The sequence below is a fragment of the Camelus dromedarius genome, chromosome 7 (assembly GCF_036321535.1).
Source record: "Camelus dromedarius isolate mCamDro1 chromosome 7, mCamDro1.pat, whole genome shotgun sequence".
In the NCBI taxonomy this organism is placed as follows: Eukaryota; Metazoa; Chordata; class Mammalia; order Artiodactyla; family Camelidae; genus Camelus; species Camelus dromedarius.
The window spans coordinates 74,733,970-74,751,598 of NC_087442.1; the positions used below are offsets into that span (position 1 = coordinate 74,733,970).

General features: G+C 39.1%; 2 protein-coding genes across 18 annotated transcripts in view; one reads left to right on the forward strand and one right to left on the reverse strand.

The window, feature by feature from the left end:
* Nucleotides 1-7,710, forward strand: part of ARMC10 (armadillo repeat containing 10) — a 33,868-nt gene extending 26,158 nt beyond the window's left edge. Inside the window, exons 6-9 of one of the 9 annotated variants that reach the window (XR_010381726.1) lie at nt 251-478; nt 1,779-1,897; nt 3,238-3,347; nt 7,407-7,710. Coding sequence is in view for 5 of the 9 variants with exons in the window: in XM_064487664.1 (XP_064343734.1) it covers nt 251-478; nt 1,779-1,897; nt 7,418-7,505 (435 nt within the window). In the remaining 4 variants the exon portion in view is untranslated. Of the gene's footprint in view, nt 1-250; nt 1,386-1,778; nt 2,345-3,233 lie in introns of those variants that run through there. The other 8 variants (XR_010381727.1, XR_010381728.1, XR_010381729.1 and 5 more) reach the window with 8 other exon arrangements.
* NAPEPLD (N-acyl phosphatidylethanolamine phospholipase D) overlaps nt 1-17,629 on the reverse strand; it is a 60,712-nt gene that overhangs the window by 5,884 nt on the left and 37,199 nt on the right. For all 9 annotated transcript variants that reach the window (XM_010984801.3, XM_064487660.1, XM_064487662.1 and 6 more), the window contains 3 exons: nt 16,593-17,239; nt 9,392-9,506; nt 235-4,739 (listed from right to left, as the gene is read on the reverse strand). In XM_010984801.3, coding sequence (XP_010983103.3) covers nt 4,623-4,739; nt 9,392-9,506; nt 16,593-17,239 — 879 coding nt within the window. In that variant the 3' untranslated portion in view covers nt 235-4,622. The remainder of the gene's footprint in view (nt 1-234; nt 4,740-9,391; nt 9,507-16,592; nt 17,240-17,629) is intronic.

Genomic DNA, 17,629 nt, shown 5'->3' on the forward strand with positions numbered 1-17,629 from the left:
CTGTGTGATGGATCTTAAAAAGGAAACGGGTATTTGTCCAAAAGACTACGTTCTAGGATTCCAAGGAAATTGTATTTTTGAGCCAAAACACGAAACCTCTTTTTCCCGATTTTACACATTTATATTATGCAGTTTCAGGGATAATTTTCTGACAAGATTTTTTTTTAATGTATTCAGTGCGGTTTTAAAATGTGAAAATATACATGGAAAATGTTTTATATTTTTAACACTCACTGTTTTGCTGTTTCAGGTGGATTCATCATTCCTTTCGCTCTATGATGGCCATGTAGCAAAGGAGATTCTTCTTCGAGTTCTCACGCTATTTCAGAATATAAATAACTGTCTCAAAAAGGAAGGCTGTTTAGTTATTCACCCTACTTTCACTAAAGGTTCACTGTTTTACCTGCTATATGGAGAAGAATGTGCCCAGAAAATGAGAGCTTTAGTTTATCACCAGGATGCAGACGTGAAGGAAAAGGTAACAATGCTACCAAAATTCTAACTGGTTGGTCATATTTTTTTTCCAAAGAGCAATGTAGTGTAGACGTAATCCACATAAACTTCTCATTTTTCACCTTCTTAGAGCTACTGAATTGAAACAGTAAGTGTCATGTTTTAGCTTTAACACAATTACAACTTGCCATGGTCTTTCTGGTTTATTTTGGACCATGTTATTGACACCAAATTAATATAAGAGCTTGTTCTTATACCATTTTCTTTTTATTTTGCTTTTTGCTGAAACACTTCAGTTATTTCCTCTGCATGGAGTGACAGTGACCTTTTTTGTGTGTAAGCTACCCTTCACTGTCTGAGGTGGCGTTAGCACGTTTCATAACTGCCCTACGAATGACCTTGTTCTTTTAGCAGAGGTGAGAACCTGTACTCCCACGCCCGCCTGCCAGGTTGCTTTCAGGTCTGTCCTAAATCTGCAGGCTCTATTCTAGTCCATGAAACCTGTAAACTGTCAGGAATACTTCCCTAGCACTCACCCACTCCTAGTCAGTGTGCTCTGTGTAACATGCTGGGAGCTGTCAGAATCCATCCGAAAGCAACTGGTTAACTCATCTATTTAGTCTTTAAAAGGAAATGTGCTAACGTGGAAAGACATCCATGAAATGTTTGTTTTTTAAAATATTGAAGAAAAATATGTATAATGTGACTCCATTTATGGATTTTTAAACACAATATATGCTTATATATGGACAGAACACTTCTGTCATTCATATATAAACAATTTGGTATATCTAGACTTACGCCCAAACTCCTGGGAATAGGACTGGAGAGTGAGGGAATGACTTTTCTATGTACACCTTCTATTGTTTGAACTTTTTACTCTGAGCATAAATTTTATAATTTTTCTAAATAAAGAAGAAAAAAAATCACAAGGTTATTTCTCCCCTTAATTGAAAATATTTTATTCATTAGTTTTCATCCTTATTTTACATGACTAAAATTACAGTGTGTGAGAAATTCTCAGCAAGTATTTTTAATAGTATTTTTATTTCATAAGCTCCTAACAGTTTATTGATATATTTGAATTCAGCCAGGTTTTTATTCCCCTTGCCCACGCACCCCTCCCCCAAGCCAGGTTTTGTAATGTTCATAACCCCCACCATGCTTAATTATTAAGTAAATCAGTTTGCAAGCAGAAGCTTTCTTATTCACGTATTTAAGGCTAAGCTTTAAGAAAAAAAACTTCATTTGTAAATACATACAATTCCATAGGAAGTCACAAATCCTCAAAAAAATCCTCAAAACAGAAAAATGTGCTTTCTCAGGGTTATCCTGATACAGAAATGAAACCTGGGAGAAATATTTTTACAATAGAAAAAGGATTCAGTATATGGTGGAAACATGGAGTCCCAATTGGCTACAGTAGTAACGTACATTGTAAGAGGTAAGAGTGATACTTTTATTTATCAGTGATGCAAACTTAATCCCTGAAAGGCACATTCCTTTGTAACAATTTTGTTTAATCTTCTTCCTTGTTTGATGAAAATATATATACAAAATTGTACACACATTAAAACCAGGATTTGGTTTCAATGTGCTTTAGCAGCATTGAATTCTAAAACTCTTCTTTTCCTCTATTATTAGTTTGAATAAATAATCACATTTTCTGGAGATCAGAGCATTCAGTATGAAATGTCAAAATGCAGGAGAAAAAAAGAGGAGTTGTTTTTAACTAGCCAGAAAGAATTACACAGTGAAAGTGCACAATGAGTCCTCCGTCTGTGTAGGTCACGGCACATCTTGCCTTTTTCGGTGGGCTGTCTGCTAACTGATGGTCCCACGCTCCAGGGCAACAAGGATCCCAGTGTTCCTCAGTTTCCACAAGAAAAAGGTAAGTTCAGAAAAAGAAACTGACTTAGGGGATGAGACAGACTAAAAGGTATTAATTACGACGTATATTCGAAACTGGAGGGAAGAAAGTGGGTCTGTCTTAGTTTTCAAAATTTGTTTTTGCTTTGCACATTAAACCCTTCAAAATATAGGTAAGTGAAAGGTAAAATGGAAACCATGCAACAGTGAGATTCTATAAGGTGAGATAAAGTTTGACCTACTTCTTAACAAAACATCCAAATGGAATGTGAATGGTAATGAAAATTAAAGCTTGTGAAGAAGCCTAGAAAAATGAGGCAAGCCCAGAACTCAGAGCGTAATTATAAAGTGCTTAGAGCCCCTTAGTTAAACAGCCCACGTGAATACAAAATTAACCTTAAGGCCATTCCGGGAAGAGAAATAATTAAGCAAGATGTGCAACGGCGAGGAAGGCAACCACCAACATGGTTAGTGTTAGGGCAACACCCGCCAAAGCTCATCCACCATGAGCTAATACCTTGATTCCTGTCTGCTTGCTAACTGTTCCTTTGGAGTAAGAAAGTGTGGTTTTTTTCCTGAAGGTTTATTTTATGGGGGAAACTTCTTGTGCTTTAATAAGTATTTCCCCTGGACAGATGTGCATCTCTCTAGATAAAGATCATTTACAGTTATTTTGCTGTTACTCCAAATTTACAAAATGCAGCAGATGAAGTTGTTGGTCCTTGGTGTTTAGTGTCCTTATCTGCTTGAATCTGCAGCAGGAAGGATACATTATCAGACAGCATTAGCCTAGTTCCCATTTTCAAATCTACCTGTGTCAGGCAGTGATATTTTAAGAAATCATTTTCTCCTTATATTCTCAAAGAGCTTTTAAAAAACAATGACTTTATTTATTCTTCACATTTTTGGAGGTAGGTCAAAGATACCCTCTTGTTGCACGTGAGGAAACTGAGGCATAGTGAGCTTAGGTGACTTGTTTCCGGGAACACAGAAAATCCATGGTGGACGAAGGATGAAAATTCAGAGTAAGTGGCCAACACGTGGCATGCATATTATATATACTTTTATATGTGACAACAAATTACAGAGCACTGCCTGGGTAGCATTTGGTAAGGAAAACCTGTTTTGATTATTGTTCATTTCACTGAGACCGTGGACCGGGAAGACAGAAGGGGCTTCTGTCATCACCAGCTCTCTCACCTGGGAAGATTCAGAGTCACCAAGGGACTGCAGAGCCCATCAGGGACTACCACTCAGGTCAGCTTGACTCCAGAATTACCGTCTTTAACCACTAGTATCCACACTGGCTTAATACAAGTAGAACTGTGCTTAGGGAGTCATTTCATATAAAAACAAGACATCAGAATCTGTAAAACATGTTTATAAATCTCACTGACATATTGGTGTTAGAGCTAAGAAACCAGGAAAAAAATCAGTATATGGAGAGAAGATGGAATATGGAAAGGAAAGAATTCAAAGTGTATGGTCTATTAATATTGAAGATCTGCACTTTACCTTTGTACATTATTTCCTGGTAAACTATTTCCTTGCAGCTATATTTGTACTTAGCAGGGCTGACTTTTCTGTATGTTTAATCTCCAATTCAATAAATCATATTCTCATAACCATATTTCTCCTCCCTCTGCCCAGCTCAGAGGGCTTTTGATTTGGGGATTGTAGACATGCCATAGAATATACTGTTCCTCTCTTAAAAAGTTAAGTCTTTACAAATGATAATTTAGCCTAAACTCCTATGTTTTTATGTTTAAAAAAATAAATCACTTAATATTTGGCATATAAACTAATCTTGATAGAGCAATCATTGCTCTAAGCATGTGGGAATGTCATCATTTACTCTAATATGAGTATAAGAACTATTTCTACGTGTAGGCTTCTGAAAATCTAGACAGGCAGACAGCCTTGCCTCAACTCACAGAAGGCCCCGAAGAATAGAAAAACAGAAATGAGTCTTTAAAATCAGTTTTCCATAATGTCAAAATCCTACCACTAAAGTAGAATGCTTTAGTAAAAAAAAAAAATTCCATAGCAATACTTAGGTCATCGAGACGTGATTTAAAATCCACATTACCCAATTCATTATTTAAATGACCCATCTCTGAACTGTTTATATGATTGGCCATCATGTTAGTAAGCAAACTGTAACATAAGACACAAACTTGCAGAAGTGGTTTCCAAATGTAAAAAATCATAATGTTCATGAATTTTAGTCTTTTCAGATTTTTATCAGATGGTGCCTTTTTCATTGAAAGCTCCTGTGCTCATGTTTATTCAAAAGAGTTTTAATCATCAGTATTAAGGTACCTTGATTCTCCATGCTTCAAGACAAAAAAATCTTCAGTCTTAAGTCCGTATCTTTCTAGAGCCTCACTCAGCTTCACTGGAGGTTCTAAGTAATGCTGGCAAAGGACAGAGGAAAAAATGGAAAGAGAGTAAGCATACATATATTTGGGATGATATCTCAAATAAAAGGTCAAAGTAAAAGAACCAGCATAGCCTACGTAAAATAATACTCTTTCCACTGGAGTGTTAGCAAATAAGCCAGTCACAGTGTCTTTGATTTTTCCTTCAAGTTAGGAAAAAATGCTGAGTAAGATAGAACTTCATAGTAGTAACAGCCCAAAGTGTTAAAACCTTGCAAGTAAAGGAGAAAGATAAATTCAATCCTGATGCCATTTTTAACACTTTAATTTCCAGAATCAAAGCTGAAAAGCATTAGAAGTCTATTGTTTTGTAAAGCCCCACCCAAAAATCCATTCCTTCCTATCATTTTAAACACTATGTTATTAACACCTCATAGCATTATTTTATGTTTTCCTAGCAGAAATGATGCAGTTCCAGAAAGCACCTTCTTTCTGTAGGTCTAAGAATTCTGTAAATAACGGTATAATTCTTTTAATGTACTCTGCAGTGATTATAAAGACATGTCTTTGCATCTTGATAGAGTAGTGCTTTTTTCCTTTTTCATCTTTATTAGGTAGAACTGTTAGTTTGACTGCACATACATATTATATTGCAGGTAAGTACATGTACAACATGCTGCACACTTTTAGTTTATATATATACGCTGGGCATTGTTTCTAAGAATTGATTAGGGCTTTAGCTTTTTAAACTTACATAGTTACCAAAGTTTATAAAGCCAACCACAAAATAAGAATTAACAGAATGTGGTAATATAATTGTTAAGTCAATCTATTCAAACTTAGGCTGAACAGCATAAAATCTGATTTCCCTACATGAAATCCCAGTCTAAATGGGATCCATGCTAAAGATACAGTTAGAGAATTAAGTGTTACCAATACTTTGGGAGAATGTAGACGCGGAGATTGTACGGAGGGTGAGTGTATGTAAGCAAATGCTAGGGAAGGTATTTCAGGCTGAAGGAGGGCAGTTACCCTCAAGCTGCAGCCAGACTCTGATGCTGTCTAAGGAGTGAAGAGGGGCCTGGGGAACAGAGCTGGTGGGGGGAATTTCTGTTCCCTTTTTCACAGCTCAGAAAAAAAAAAAACCAGCACCTTGTTAAAGAATAGACTATTTGAAGAATATGTATTGTTCTAACTACTGAATAGTTATTAAAGGTATAAAAGATAAATCATTTCACCAGTTATTTTGGTCTAAATCTTTACATTGTATAGTAGCTATTTTTACAATGAATAAAGGGGAAAAAATAGCTATTACACAAAGGGTTTTTTCCTGGTTTCAGTTAGAAAAGCTGTAACAGGTGGATGTTAAAGCAGGAATAAAAATCCAGTCTAAGTCTGCTTGTGCTTTTCATGCAGCAGGGCCTCCCGAGCACCCAGAGTAGCCAGGCGAGTGAACCAAATAAAACTTGCTTTCCTGGAGCTTACATCCCACTAGAGAGACAGATAAGAAATGAATAAGAACATAGGTGGTACGTCAGTGGTTGATGCGTACTGGGGAGAAACTGGTTGGTAAGTGTGGGAAATGCAAGTTGAATTCTAAATACAATCATCTAAGAAGTCCTTTTCGAGAAGGCATCATCTGAACAGAGACCCAATGGAGCAGGCTGCACTGCGCTTTGTGGGCGAGTGCGATGGTCCTTCTGGAAGAGGAGTGTCAGGACCAGACTTAAGGTAACAGTGCCTCCCCTGTGCAGTGTTGAGAACAGACTGTAAGCGGGCAGTGTGGCGGCAGAGAAGGTGGTGAGCAGTCGTCAAAACAGCATCCGGAGGGTGAGCTGAGTGCATGTTGGGGAAAAGCCGGATGGGGGCTAGGAGAGAGAGAAGTCAAGGTTTTGGCTGGACTAGCTGGAAGAAGGGTGTTGCCATTGAGATGTGATAGAAACAAGTTTGAGGGAAGATTAGGAAGTTTGGTCTTAGACTTAAGTTTTGGGTACCTACCAGACATCCACGTGGAGATGTCACGAAGGCAGCTGGATATATAAACGTGGACTGTAGGGGGGAAGCAGGCTAGAGAGGTACAGTGGATGGATGCTGTTGAAAGCCGTAAGACTGAAGAGATCGCCAAAGCAGCAACCAGCTAGAGACGAGAAGGGCCCCCAGACTGAGTCCTGAGGCGCACACAGCTAAGAAGGAAGGGAGGAGGGCAGCTAGCAGCAGAGATTAAGAAGGTGCATGTACTCCCAGGAAACCCAGCCAAGTTTTCTGTGGCTTAAGATGGACTGGTTCACTAATAGTTACTGGCCACACATATCTTTTCTTCCCACCTGCTCACCTGTTATGTTAGGGGGTCAGGGGTGCCCTTCTGAGGAACTGATGTCAACTATGCTCTGGTTATCCATTATTCCTAGAGATAACCACTTACAGGACTAGCCGACAGCAGGAATCTACTTTTAGCCTTTTTTATGTACACAGGAGATTGCTAACCATGCCCCCCCAAAAAATGTAACTTTAAATAATAGCCTAAGGCAATAAGCTTCCCTTGCAAAGCTGTTTTGAAGAGATTTCAAATGAAATTCTTTTTCCCCTGTGCTCTGCAAGTCTTGGTCAACAGTACACTTACACAAATAATTTCTTTCCTAAACTGTAACTTTAGTTACAAGCTATACCTCAGTGTGGATTTTAATGCTCCCGTATCTTTTTGAGTTTCTTCATAGGTCAATTCTTGGCTGTTTCAACCACCTAGAAGATAACTCTAGACAGAGGCAAGTGACTGACAGCTGTCTCTTAGCACAAGTGCTTTAGTCCCACAGGGAAGATAAAAATGCCCAACAGCCAAGGGACCAAAGCAAGACAGATGAGAGACAAAGGGGAGCAAGCGGTGAAAGCAGATACCACCAGGACTCTGGCCCCGTTAAGGGCCAGGCCGCCCGCCCCATACGAGGGCCACTGTTCCACAGTCTGTGCCAGCAGGGGTTCCAAATAAAGACCCTGGTCATTTAAGAAGTTAGACATGTATTACATAGTCCTTGAAATTTGTTTCCACAAATAGTAAGTTTTAAGTGCTTAAGTACATGAGGAAATTCACTCATTCTTTAGATAAACCCAGTGCTGCTCTGTGTCCAATCTAAAAGTGTTGCCAAGTCAAGGACATCGTTAATCTGCTCATATTATAATAACCACTTTAAAATGATTTGCATTTAAGTGTTTGCAAAGCACCGGCTAAACATCTCCCCCAATTCCATCTACTTTTATAATTTATTTAGCAAACTCATAGTTGTCAGATTATGCAATTAATGTCACAAAGACAGTGATGTTTCATTAAGAAATACGTTTAAGAAATAGATGTAGGTTAGATTTATAATAGGGATAGTTCTTGAAGGCTGAGGTTTTCTCTCATCTTCTCATGCCAGTGAAGAGCATAACTCTCTTAACAATTACACAAGTTAAAAATCTAGGAGTCATCCTTGATTCTTTTCTTTGCACAGGCTTAATACTGCTACTTCATCTAAGATGCTGGAATATATTATATATGGAACATAAACATCCACATCTAAATAATCTCTACACACATGGAACTCATACATACCTGGAGTAAGAAACTGCCACCTAATACAGTGGTCTCCCAGTGGAAACCAGTATCCGCTTCTCCCTTCTCCAGGTACACACACACACTCAGATTCTCCTTCACCCTTCTCATGCCCATCATTCATTCACTGATTCTATTCTGTCCCCTCCCCGGCGAGGCTCACGGTTGCAGCATCACAGAATCGAAATTTTGATTGGGGGGAGGCAGACAGTGCATTAATTTTGGAACAAAATGCAACTAGGAAGAGGGCATGTCAGAGGCAGTGCTCAGAACAGCGTGACAGCACACGCCCCCGCAGAGCCACACAGGGATGTGGAAGAGGCCACACAGCAAAGCAGAAGCAACCAAACTCAACTGTCTTTTCTAAATTTTGCTTAGGGCAGGCCCTGAATCCAGGAAAAGGAGAGAAACCGTTTTGCTAAGCTTCTGCTTGATTCCAGAACTCTGGCTAGTAGCACAGTTCTGGGTTTAGCTACCATAAGGAAAAGTCAGCTCTTTCTGTGTTAGTCTAGGAATAAAACCACCATTTATCCCAATGCCTGGCACACAGCAGACACAGAATCTGTTTACTGTCAGTAAAGTTCCAAGCTGCCCAGCCTTACTTCCCCCACTGCCCTCTGTATCATCCACACACTGGCTGAACTGACTCCTCACCAGTCCCCGTGCTCGCTGCCTCCAGTCCCACACGCACCTTCTCACAGCCAAGGTCAGGTGCCACCTCTTCCATGAAGATCTCCCTCATCCCTTCAGTCAGGAAGTCCCTGCCTCTGAGACCACTTCATCTGTCCCCCTTTACAGCACTTACCCCTTTAACACCTGTTTTAAAGTAATTATGTAGATGTCTTCTATCTTCCGCTAGAGTGAAAGCCTCGTTTCCTAAGACTGCACACATTTTTGGTTATATAAACACCGCTGCATTAGCTACAGAAGTAAAAGAACAGCATGTATTGAAAGTTTTTTTCACTGTTAAGAGTGTTTTACTAAAGTGATTTACCACCCTGCAGGTTCTGATTCCAGTTTGGTTTCCGAACACACAAGGGTACAGTGGTGCCTGAATCCTATCACACACAACCCAAGTTATTTTTATCAAAATCATACTCACCTCATTTGCTAAGGCAAAAGTTCCCCAGTGAATTGCCAGAGATTTCTTTGCTTGAACATCAACATGAATCCGTACAGCCTCTTCTGGATCTACATGCTGGTATTTCATAAACCACCTGGTAAAACACAGCAATTTATTAATTCTGGTCTTTGAAATTAGTGTTTATTTCTAATCACTACATCTAGTTAACCTTTAAGATTCTGCACCGGAATAAATCACAGTAGGCAAAACCATCTCTCTTCATTCCACTTTTCTGCTGGAAAAAAATAAGCAAAATCTTTCTTGTACAAACTGCCATACAGTTAAGTCTCAAGCAAAACTCCTCCTTGAATAGTAAGATTTTGTTTCACACGTCTTATGATTTTTTTTACTGATTTATTCTGAAGATATACCTTACCATTACTTGAAAAAAGTATGTATCTTGCAATCCTGGTACTAATCAAAGAAACTGAATAATGGGTAAAGAACTAGAAACCAAAACTCCAGTTGCAGAATGACCTGAAAAGCTTGCCGAAACTTACTTTTCTAAATTGTGCTAAAGAGAAAAGCAAACAAAAATTAGTGTATAATTTGTTAAGGTTGGGAGTAAAAAAAAAATCCAATTATTTACAAACATCGTACAACTGAGTGAGGTGTCTGCTTGGGAAGAAGAGGGTACATCAGGGGGACAGAATGGAGACAGTGGAAACCCTGAAAGGCCGCCTCATGCCTGGGAAGCACTGGGCTCAGGAGACAGGGCGCCCGGCATGAATCCCAGTGCTGCCCATTGCTAGGAATGCCTCTGGGGCCACTTCAAATTCTCTAGCTTCCATTTCCTCGTCTGTGAGGTGGAAGCTATGCCACCACTTCACAAGGGTGCTGGGAGGATTAAACAAGGCAAAATTTACTGAAAGCATCCAGCACAGCACCTGCTTCACAGAATTCTCCCAGAAGAGAGCTGACAGAACACCACTTCCAAAAGAATTCCGATACAAAGCAAAAAAAGTATACTATCAACAAGCAAGTCCTTCGCTTTCCCAGCCATCAGTTTAGAAGAGGAAGAACACTGTCTTCACACTGTTCCTGTCCCAAGTCTGCTACTGCAACTCGGGCTGCAGTGAGGACGAGGGAGGTGGGTCCAGCACCAGTGCTCCTGCGCTTTACACAACACAGCACGGGGAAGCCCCTCCAACGGCGGGAGGGCTGTTACTTCCTGTTCGGAGCTGCCGGCCAGATGGGCGCCCAGAGACAAAGCCCCGTGTGCCTCCCAGGGGCAGATCAGAGAAGCACTTGTGCCACCCTGTCCCCTGACACTCCAGATTCAGAGCTAGAGGAAAACAGGTTTGGGTGTTTTCCACTTTTTTTTTTTTTTAACTCCTTCAAAGCAAAGGAACAGACGTATTCCTTTATACCCTGATGTCTATCTGAAATAAATTTACAATGTTTATTACTTCGGTATGAAAATCAATAAAATCCTCATGGATTTGGATAGACCACCTCGTGACAGAAGGTCTCAAAGTAAGGATGAAAACATTCCAGCATCTCACTGAAAGGCACTGTGGGGTGAACTGTCTTACATTTACAGAGTACTTGGGAGTTTTGTTGATAACATTATTTCTAAAATTTTAGTCCTGACCAGAGAACTGTACTGCATAGCAGACACTACCACAATTTAGTTCTTTTAGAAGAATTTAGAACTTCTTTCAGAATGTTCTCCCCATCCTTCTCCCACCTTAGTAACAAAACAGCTGCCGAGCAAGCAGGAAGGGGGAATCACGTGAGTGCATCTGTGTAGTTGGGCTACACACATTTCATCACATGTATATGCAAGTCTCTTCTGCTACATATGAAAATTTACTTTCACAATTATCAATATTCTAATATATTATCAGATACCAATACCACATATCAATATCATAAAATTCATTTGTAAACAAGTTGATGTTTTGAGAGATTTCATTAGAATTCAGAATTAGAATTATGTGGAAAAGTGAAATTGAAGCACTATTATTCACCTTATATAAAAAATTATAAACAAAATATACAGTCCCTTGAATGAAGAAAAGGAAAAACATTAATAAAGTGATGAAAGTGTTTTGGTGAACTTCAATGATCAGATCTGCTCAACTGACCTGTGTGTCACTGCTCTTCCCGGTACTGTACTGCCTACGTGAAGTGCCATCCTACATGCCAGTCTGTGTGCACACGCACATTTCAGGAAATAAAACATATTTTAATTCGCCTTTTGCTACTTTTAGTGTTTCTTTCATTTCACTTCAGCCAGAATTGACTGAAATCTAGCTGAATTCTTTTGAAATCACCTCTCTTCCTTAAACAGTATTGAGGAAAACACAGGCAGCAGATGGGTCTCTTGGGTCTCAGATGCTAGTGTGACCTTTATCTACTCTGAAGACAGGTGATGAGGATGTTAAGGCTGGAGGGTGAGGAGTGAGTAATGCAACAGTGTCTTTACCAGACTAAATAAAACCATCACAAGGAACTAATGCTACTGGCCAAGTACTTGCTTTTTCTCCATTAAACACAGGACAGGGGACGGGTAAATGGAACAAAAAGTGGTCACAGAATGAGAGGATCCTCAAGGAAGAGCAGGAGTTAGGTTTGATTACTGGCTGATCTGTTTAACTTGAGTAGGAATGGTACGTGAACTTCTGGCTAGGTAGACTAATTCTTTAAACATTGGTCCTTTTTTCTTGGTAATATGATTTCTAGTTTTAAATAATTAACAGGTATGACTGTGATTAAAATATTTTCATACAAACTATATGGAAACAACTTGGAAAACCTAGAAGAAATGGACAAGTTTCTGGAAACAGCGCACCAAGACTGAATCAAGAAGAAATAGACCACTTGAACAGACCAATCACTAGAAACGAAATAGAATAAGCAATTTAACAACCTCCCTACAAACAAAAGTCCAGGACCAGTTGGCTTCACTGGGGAATTCTAGCACACAAAGAACTCATACCAGTCCTTCTCAAACTCCAAAAGACTGAAGGGGAGGGAATACTCCCTAACTCATTCTATGAAGCCACCGTTAATCACCCCGATACCAAAAGTCAGACAAACATACTAACCAGAAAGGAAGGTTACTAGCCAGTATCACGATGAACATAGATGCAAAACTCAACAAAATATTAGCAAACAGAATTCAACAAATGAAAAAGTCCATAAACACCACGATCAAGCTGGATTCATCTCAGGGACCCAGGGATGGTTCCAGATACACTACGCAACATGATACACCACATTAACAATAAGGGACAAAAACCACATGATGATCTCAAAAGATGCAGAATAAGCATTTGATAAAATTCAACACCCATTTATGATAAAAACTTACCAGTAAGAGCGGGTATAGAGGGAACATACCTCAACATAATAAAAGCTATTTATGACAAACCCACAGCCATCACAGTACTCAATGGTGAAAAACTCAAGAGCCTTCCCACAAAAATCTGGAACAAAGGATGCCCACTCTCACTTCTATTCAACATAGTTGTGGCAGTCCCAGCCACAGCAATCAGGCAAGAACAAGAAATAAAAGGGATCCAAACTGGAAGAGAAGAGGTGAAATTGTCACTATATGTGGATGACATAATACTATATATAGAAAACCCTAAAAGCTCCACACAAAAACTACTAGAGCTGATAAAAGAATTCAGCAAGGTAGCAGGATATGAGATTAACATACAAAAATTAGCTGCATTTCTTACACTAACAATGAGTTAGCAGGAAAAGAAAGAATCCCTTTTAAAATTGCATCCAAAACAATAAAATACTTAGGAATAAATCTGACAAAGGAGGTGAAACACTTACACATGGGGAACTACAAAACATTGATTAAAGAAATTAAAGATGACAAAGATATGGAAAGATACCCCACGATCTTGGACTGGAAGAATTAATATTGTTGAAATGGCCATGCTACCCAAAGCAATCTACAGATTTAATGAAATCCCTATCAAATTACCCAGGACATTTTCCACAGAAGTTGAACAAATAATCTTAAAATTTGTATGGAATTACAAAAGACCCAGAATTGCCAAAGCAATACTATAGAAAAAGAATGAAGCTGGAGGAATAACCCGCCCAGACTTCAGACAATACTACAGAGCTACAGTAATCAGTGTGGTATTAGCATAAAAACAGACATATGGATCAATGGAACAGAACAGAGCCCAGAAGTAAACCCACAGACCTACAGTCAACCTTCAACAAAGGAGGCAAGAATATACAAGGGAGAAAAGACAGTCTCTTCAGCAAGTGGTGGTAGGGAAACTGGACAGCAGCATGTAAATCAGTGAAGTTAGAACACTCCCTCACTCCACACACAAGAATAAACTCAAAACTGGCTTAAAGCCTTAAATATAAGACAAGACACGATAAATCTAGACAAGAACACGGGTAAAACATTCTGACATAAATCTCAGTAATGTTCTCCTAGGGCAGTAGAAATAAGAGGAAAAATAAACAAATGGGACTTAATTAAACTTATGAACTTTGGCACAGCAAAGGAAACCATAAGCAAAACAAAATGACAACCTACAATGGACAAGGGCTTGATTTCCAGAATATATAAACAGCTCATACAAATTAGTAAGATAAAAAAGAAAATCCAAAAATGGGCAGATAACCCAAACAAGCAATTCTCCAATGAAGACATACGAATGACCAATAGGCACATGAAAAAATGTTCAGTATCACTCACTATCAGATAAGTGCAAATCAAAACTATAATGAGGTTTCATCTCATACCAGTCAGAAATGGCCATCGTTCAAAAATCCACAAATGCTAAATGCTGGAGAGAATGTGGATAAACGGGAACCCTCCTACACTGTTGGTGGGAATGCAGTTTGGTGCGGCCATTGTGGAAAACAGTATGGAGATTCCTCAAAACACTAAAATAGACATAACACATGATCCAGCAATCCCACTCTTGGGCATACACCCAGAGAGAACCTTAATTCAAAATGACACCTGCACCCCAATGTTCATAGCAGCACTATTTACAATAGCCAAGACATGGAAGCAACCTAAATGTCCATCAAGAGATGACTGGATAAAGACATTTTCCTATATTTATACAATGGAATACTACTCAGCCATGAAAAAGATAAAATAATGCCATTTGCAGCAATATGGATGGCCCTAGAGAATGTCATTCTAAGTGAAGTAAGCCAGAAAGAGAAAGAAAAATACCATATCACTTATATGTGGAATCTAAGGTGGGGGGGAGACAAATGAACTTACACATAAAACAGAAACAGACTCACAGACATAGAATACAGATTTCTGGTTGCCAAGGGAGAGGGAAGGGATAAACTGGGAGTTCAATATAATGCAGGAACTGACTAGTACATATAAAATAAACGAGTTTACACTACTTTATAGCACAGGAGACTATATTCAGTATCTTGTAGTAGCTTATGGTGAGTAAGAATGAAAATGAATATGTGTATATTCATGTATGTCTGAAGCATTGTGCTGTACACCGGAAACTGACACAACATTGTAAAATCACTGTACTTCAATTAAAAAACAAAAGAAAAAACCCAATCCAAAAATGGGCAGAGGACCTAAACAAGCAATTCTCCAATGAAGACATACAAATGGCCAACAGGCACATGAAAAAATTCTCAGTATCACTCATTATGAGAGAAATGCAAATCAAAATGAGGTATCACCTAACTCCAGTCAGAAATGGCCATCATTCAAAAGTCCATTAAGGATAAATGCTGGAGAGGCTGTGGGGAAAAGGGAACCCTCCTACACTGTTGGTAGGAATGTAGTTTGGTGCAGCCATTATGGAAAACACTATGGAGATTCCTCAAAAAACTAAAAACTGACTTACCATATGATGAAGCAATCCCACTTCTGGGTATACATCCGGAGGCAATTCTAATTTGAAAAGATATATGCACCCCAATGTTCATAGCAGCACTACTTAAAATAGCCAAGACATGGAAACAACCTAAATGTCCATCGACAGATGACTGGATAAAGAAGTTGTGGTATTTTTTTTTTTTATTGAGTTATAGTCATTTTACAATGTTGTGTCAAATTCCAGTGTAGAGCACAATTTTTCAGTTATACATGAACATACATACATTAATTGTCACATTCTCTTTCGCTGTGAGCCACCACAAGATCCTGTATCCATTTCCCTGTGCTACACAGTACAATCTTGTTTTTCTATTCTACATTTTGAAATCCCAGTGTTGTCCCTTCCCACCCCTCAGAAGTTGTGGTATATTTATACAGTGGAATACTACTCAGCCATAAAAAAAATTTGCAGAACATGGATGGACCTAGAGATCATCATTCTAGGTGACGTAAGCCAGAAAGAGAAAGAAAAGTAACATATATCACTCATATGTAGAATCTAAAATCTAAATTTTTAAAAAAATTTTTAAAAATTAAAAGAGAAGACAAATAAATACAGAACAGAAACACACAGAATACCAACTTATGGTTGCAGGGGGGAGGGGGGTGGGAAGGGACAGACTGGGAGTTGAAGAACTGTCGATTCTGACACATATACATAGAATAAACAAGTTTACACTGTATAGCAGAGGGAAACATACAAGATCTTGTAGCTCACATTGAAAAGGAATATGAAAATGAACATATGTATATTCATATATGACTGAAAAATTATGCTCTACACCAGAAATTGACACATAGTAAACTAACAAAAAAAAAAAAGAAAAAATAAATAAAATAGACTGTGATCAAGTTTTTTAAAAAAAAGACACTATGAACTCATCTACAAAACAAACATTCACAGACACAGTAAACAATCTTATGGTCACCACGGAAAGGGTGTGAATGGATAAACTTGGGAGTTTGAGATTTGTAAATGTTAGCCACTATATACAAAAACAGATTTAAAAAAAAGTTCCTTCAGTATAGCACAAGGAACTATTTTCAGTATCTTATAATAACCTTTAATGAAAATGAATATATGTATGTATATGCATGACTAAGACATTGTGCTATACACCAGAAACTGACACATTATAACTGACTGTACTTCAATTAAAAAAAATAATATATTTTCAAATTTAAAAAAAACTTAATTGAATCTGACCCACCAACCCCTACCCAATGTATAACAAAGTCTATCATTAAAATCACAAATTATGTATCATAACTGCCTTAAGCTCAATTAACTTACTACGTAGCAGGAAGTCTACCTACCTTGGTTCATACGCTCCAATGGGAAGAGCTGCAAGGTCAAAAGGCCCAAATCTTTTTCCTATTTCTTCAAAAGCAGAGCAATAACCAGTGTCTCCGGCGAAAAAAAATCTGCTCCAGGGCCCCAAGACAGACCAGCTGCCCCAGAGAACCTTGTTGTCATCCACGGGAGTCCTTTTGCACCAGTGCTGGGAAGGCGTAAACACAAAGGTGACCTTGTCGTGTCCAGGGACACAGTTCTCCTCCCACCAGTCCAGCTCGATCACATTCTCGCAGCCACATTTCTGCATCCAGTCTAGGAGACCCAAAGGCACAAACCATCTCAACTCATTCCCGAATCGCTCATTCAGAGCAATGACAGAATTGTAGTCCAGGTGGTCGTAGTGGTTGTGACTGATCAGGACCGCGTCTATGGGGGGCAGCTCGCTGATGGTGCACGGGGGACGGCGAAACCGCTTGGGGCCCAGGTGCTGCGACGGGGAGGCCCGAGCGCTGAAGATGGGATCTGTGAGGAAGATGAGCTCGTCCATTTCCACCATCACTGTCGCATGTCCTAGCCATGTGACTCTCAGGCCCGCTTCCCTCACTCCAACTTCTTCAGGGTTGTTGATAAAATATGGCTTAAGCACCGGGAGTTCTTTATCAAGTTCCTGTGTGTATAAAGAAAGAAGCAGCCACTGTTTTAAAAAAGAGAACTAAAAAACGGCATATGTCGTCAATCATATTTTGACCTGAATTACAGAGAAGGTTATGTGGGAAGAACCAAAGTCATTCAATAAATGTGCCATTTTTGCTTTTCTCTTGAACATGCATACTTCCTTCTGAATCAGGCTCAATTACTATGACAATACAGTAATTTAAGATCTCCTCAGTCCCAAATGCAAAGGACAAAGGGAAAATTAAATGTGAAACGTTGAGTACTGCTGACTTGACTAAATTCAGGCAAGACGCTTCTATAACTGGCAGGAGGCGCCGGGCCGAGGCGCAGTCCCTCTGCTACCGCGGTTCTGGTCCTGCTGAGAACTGCCTCACAGAGAAGA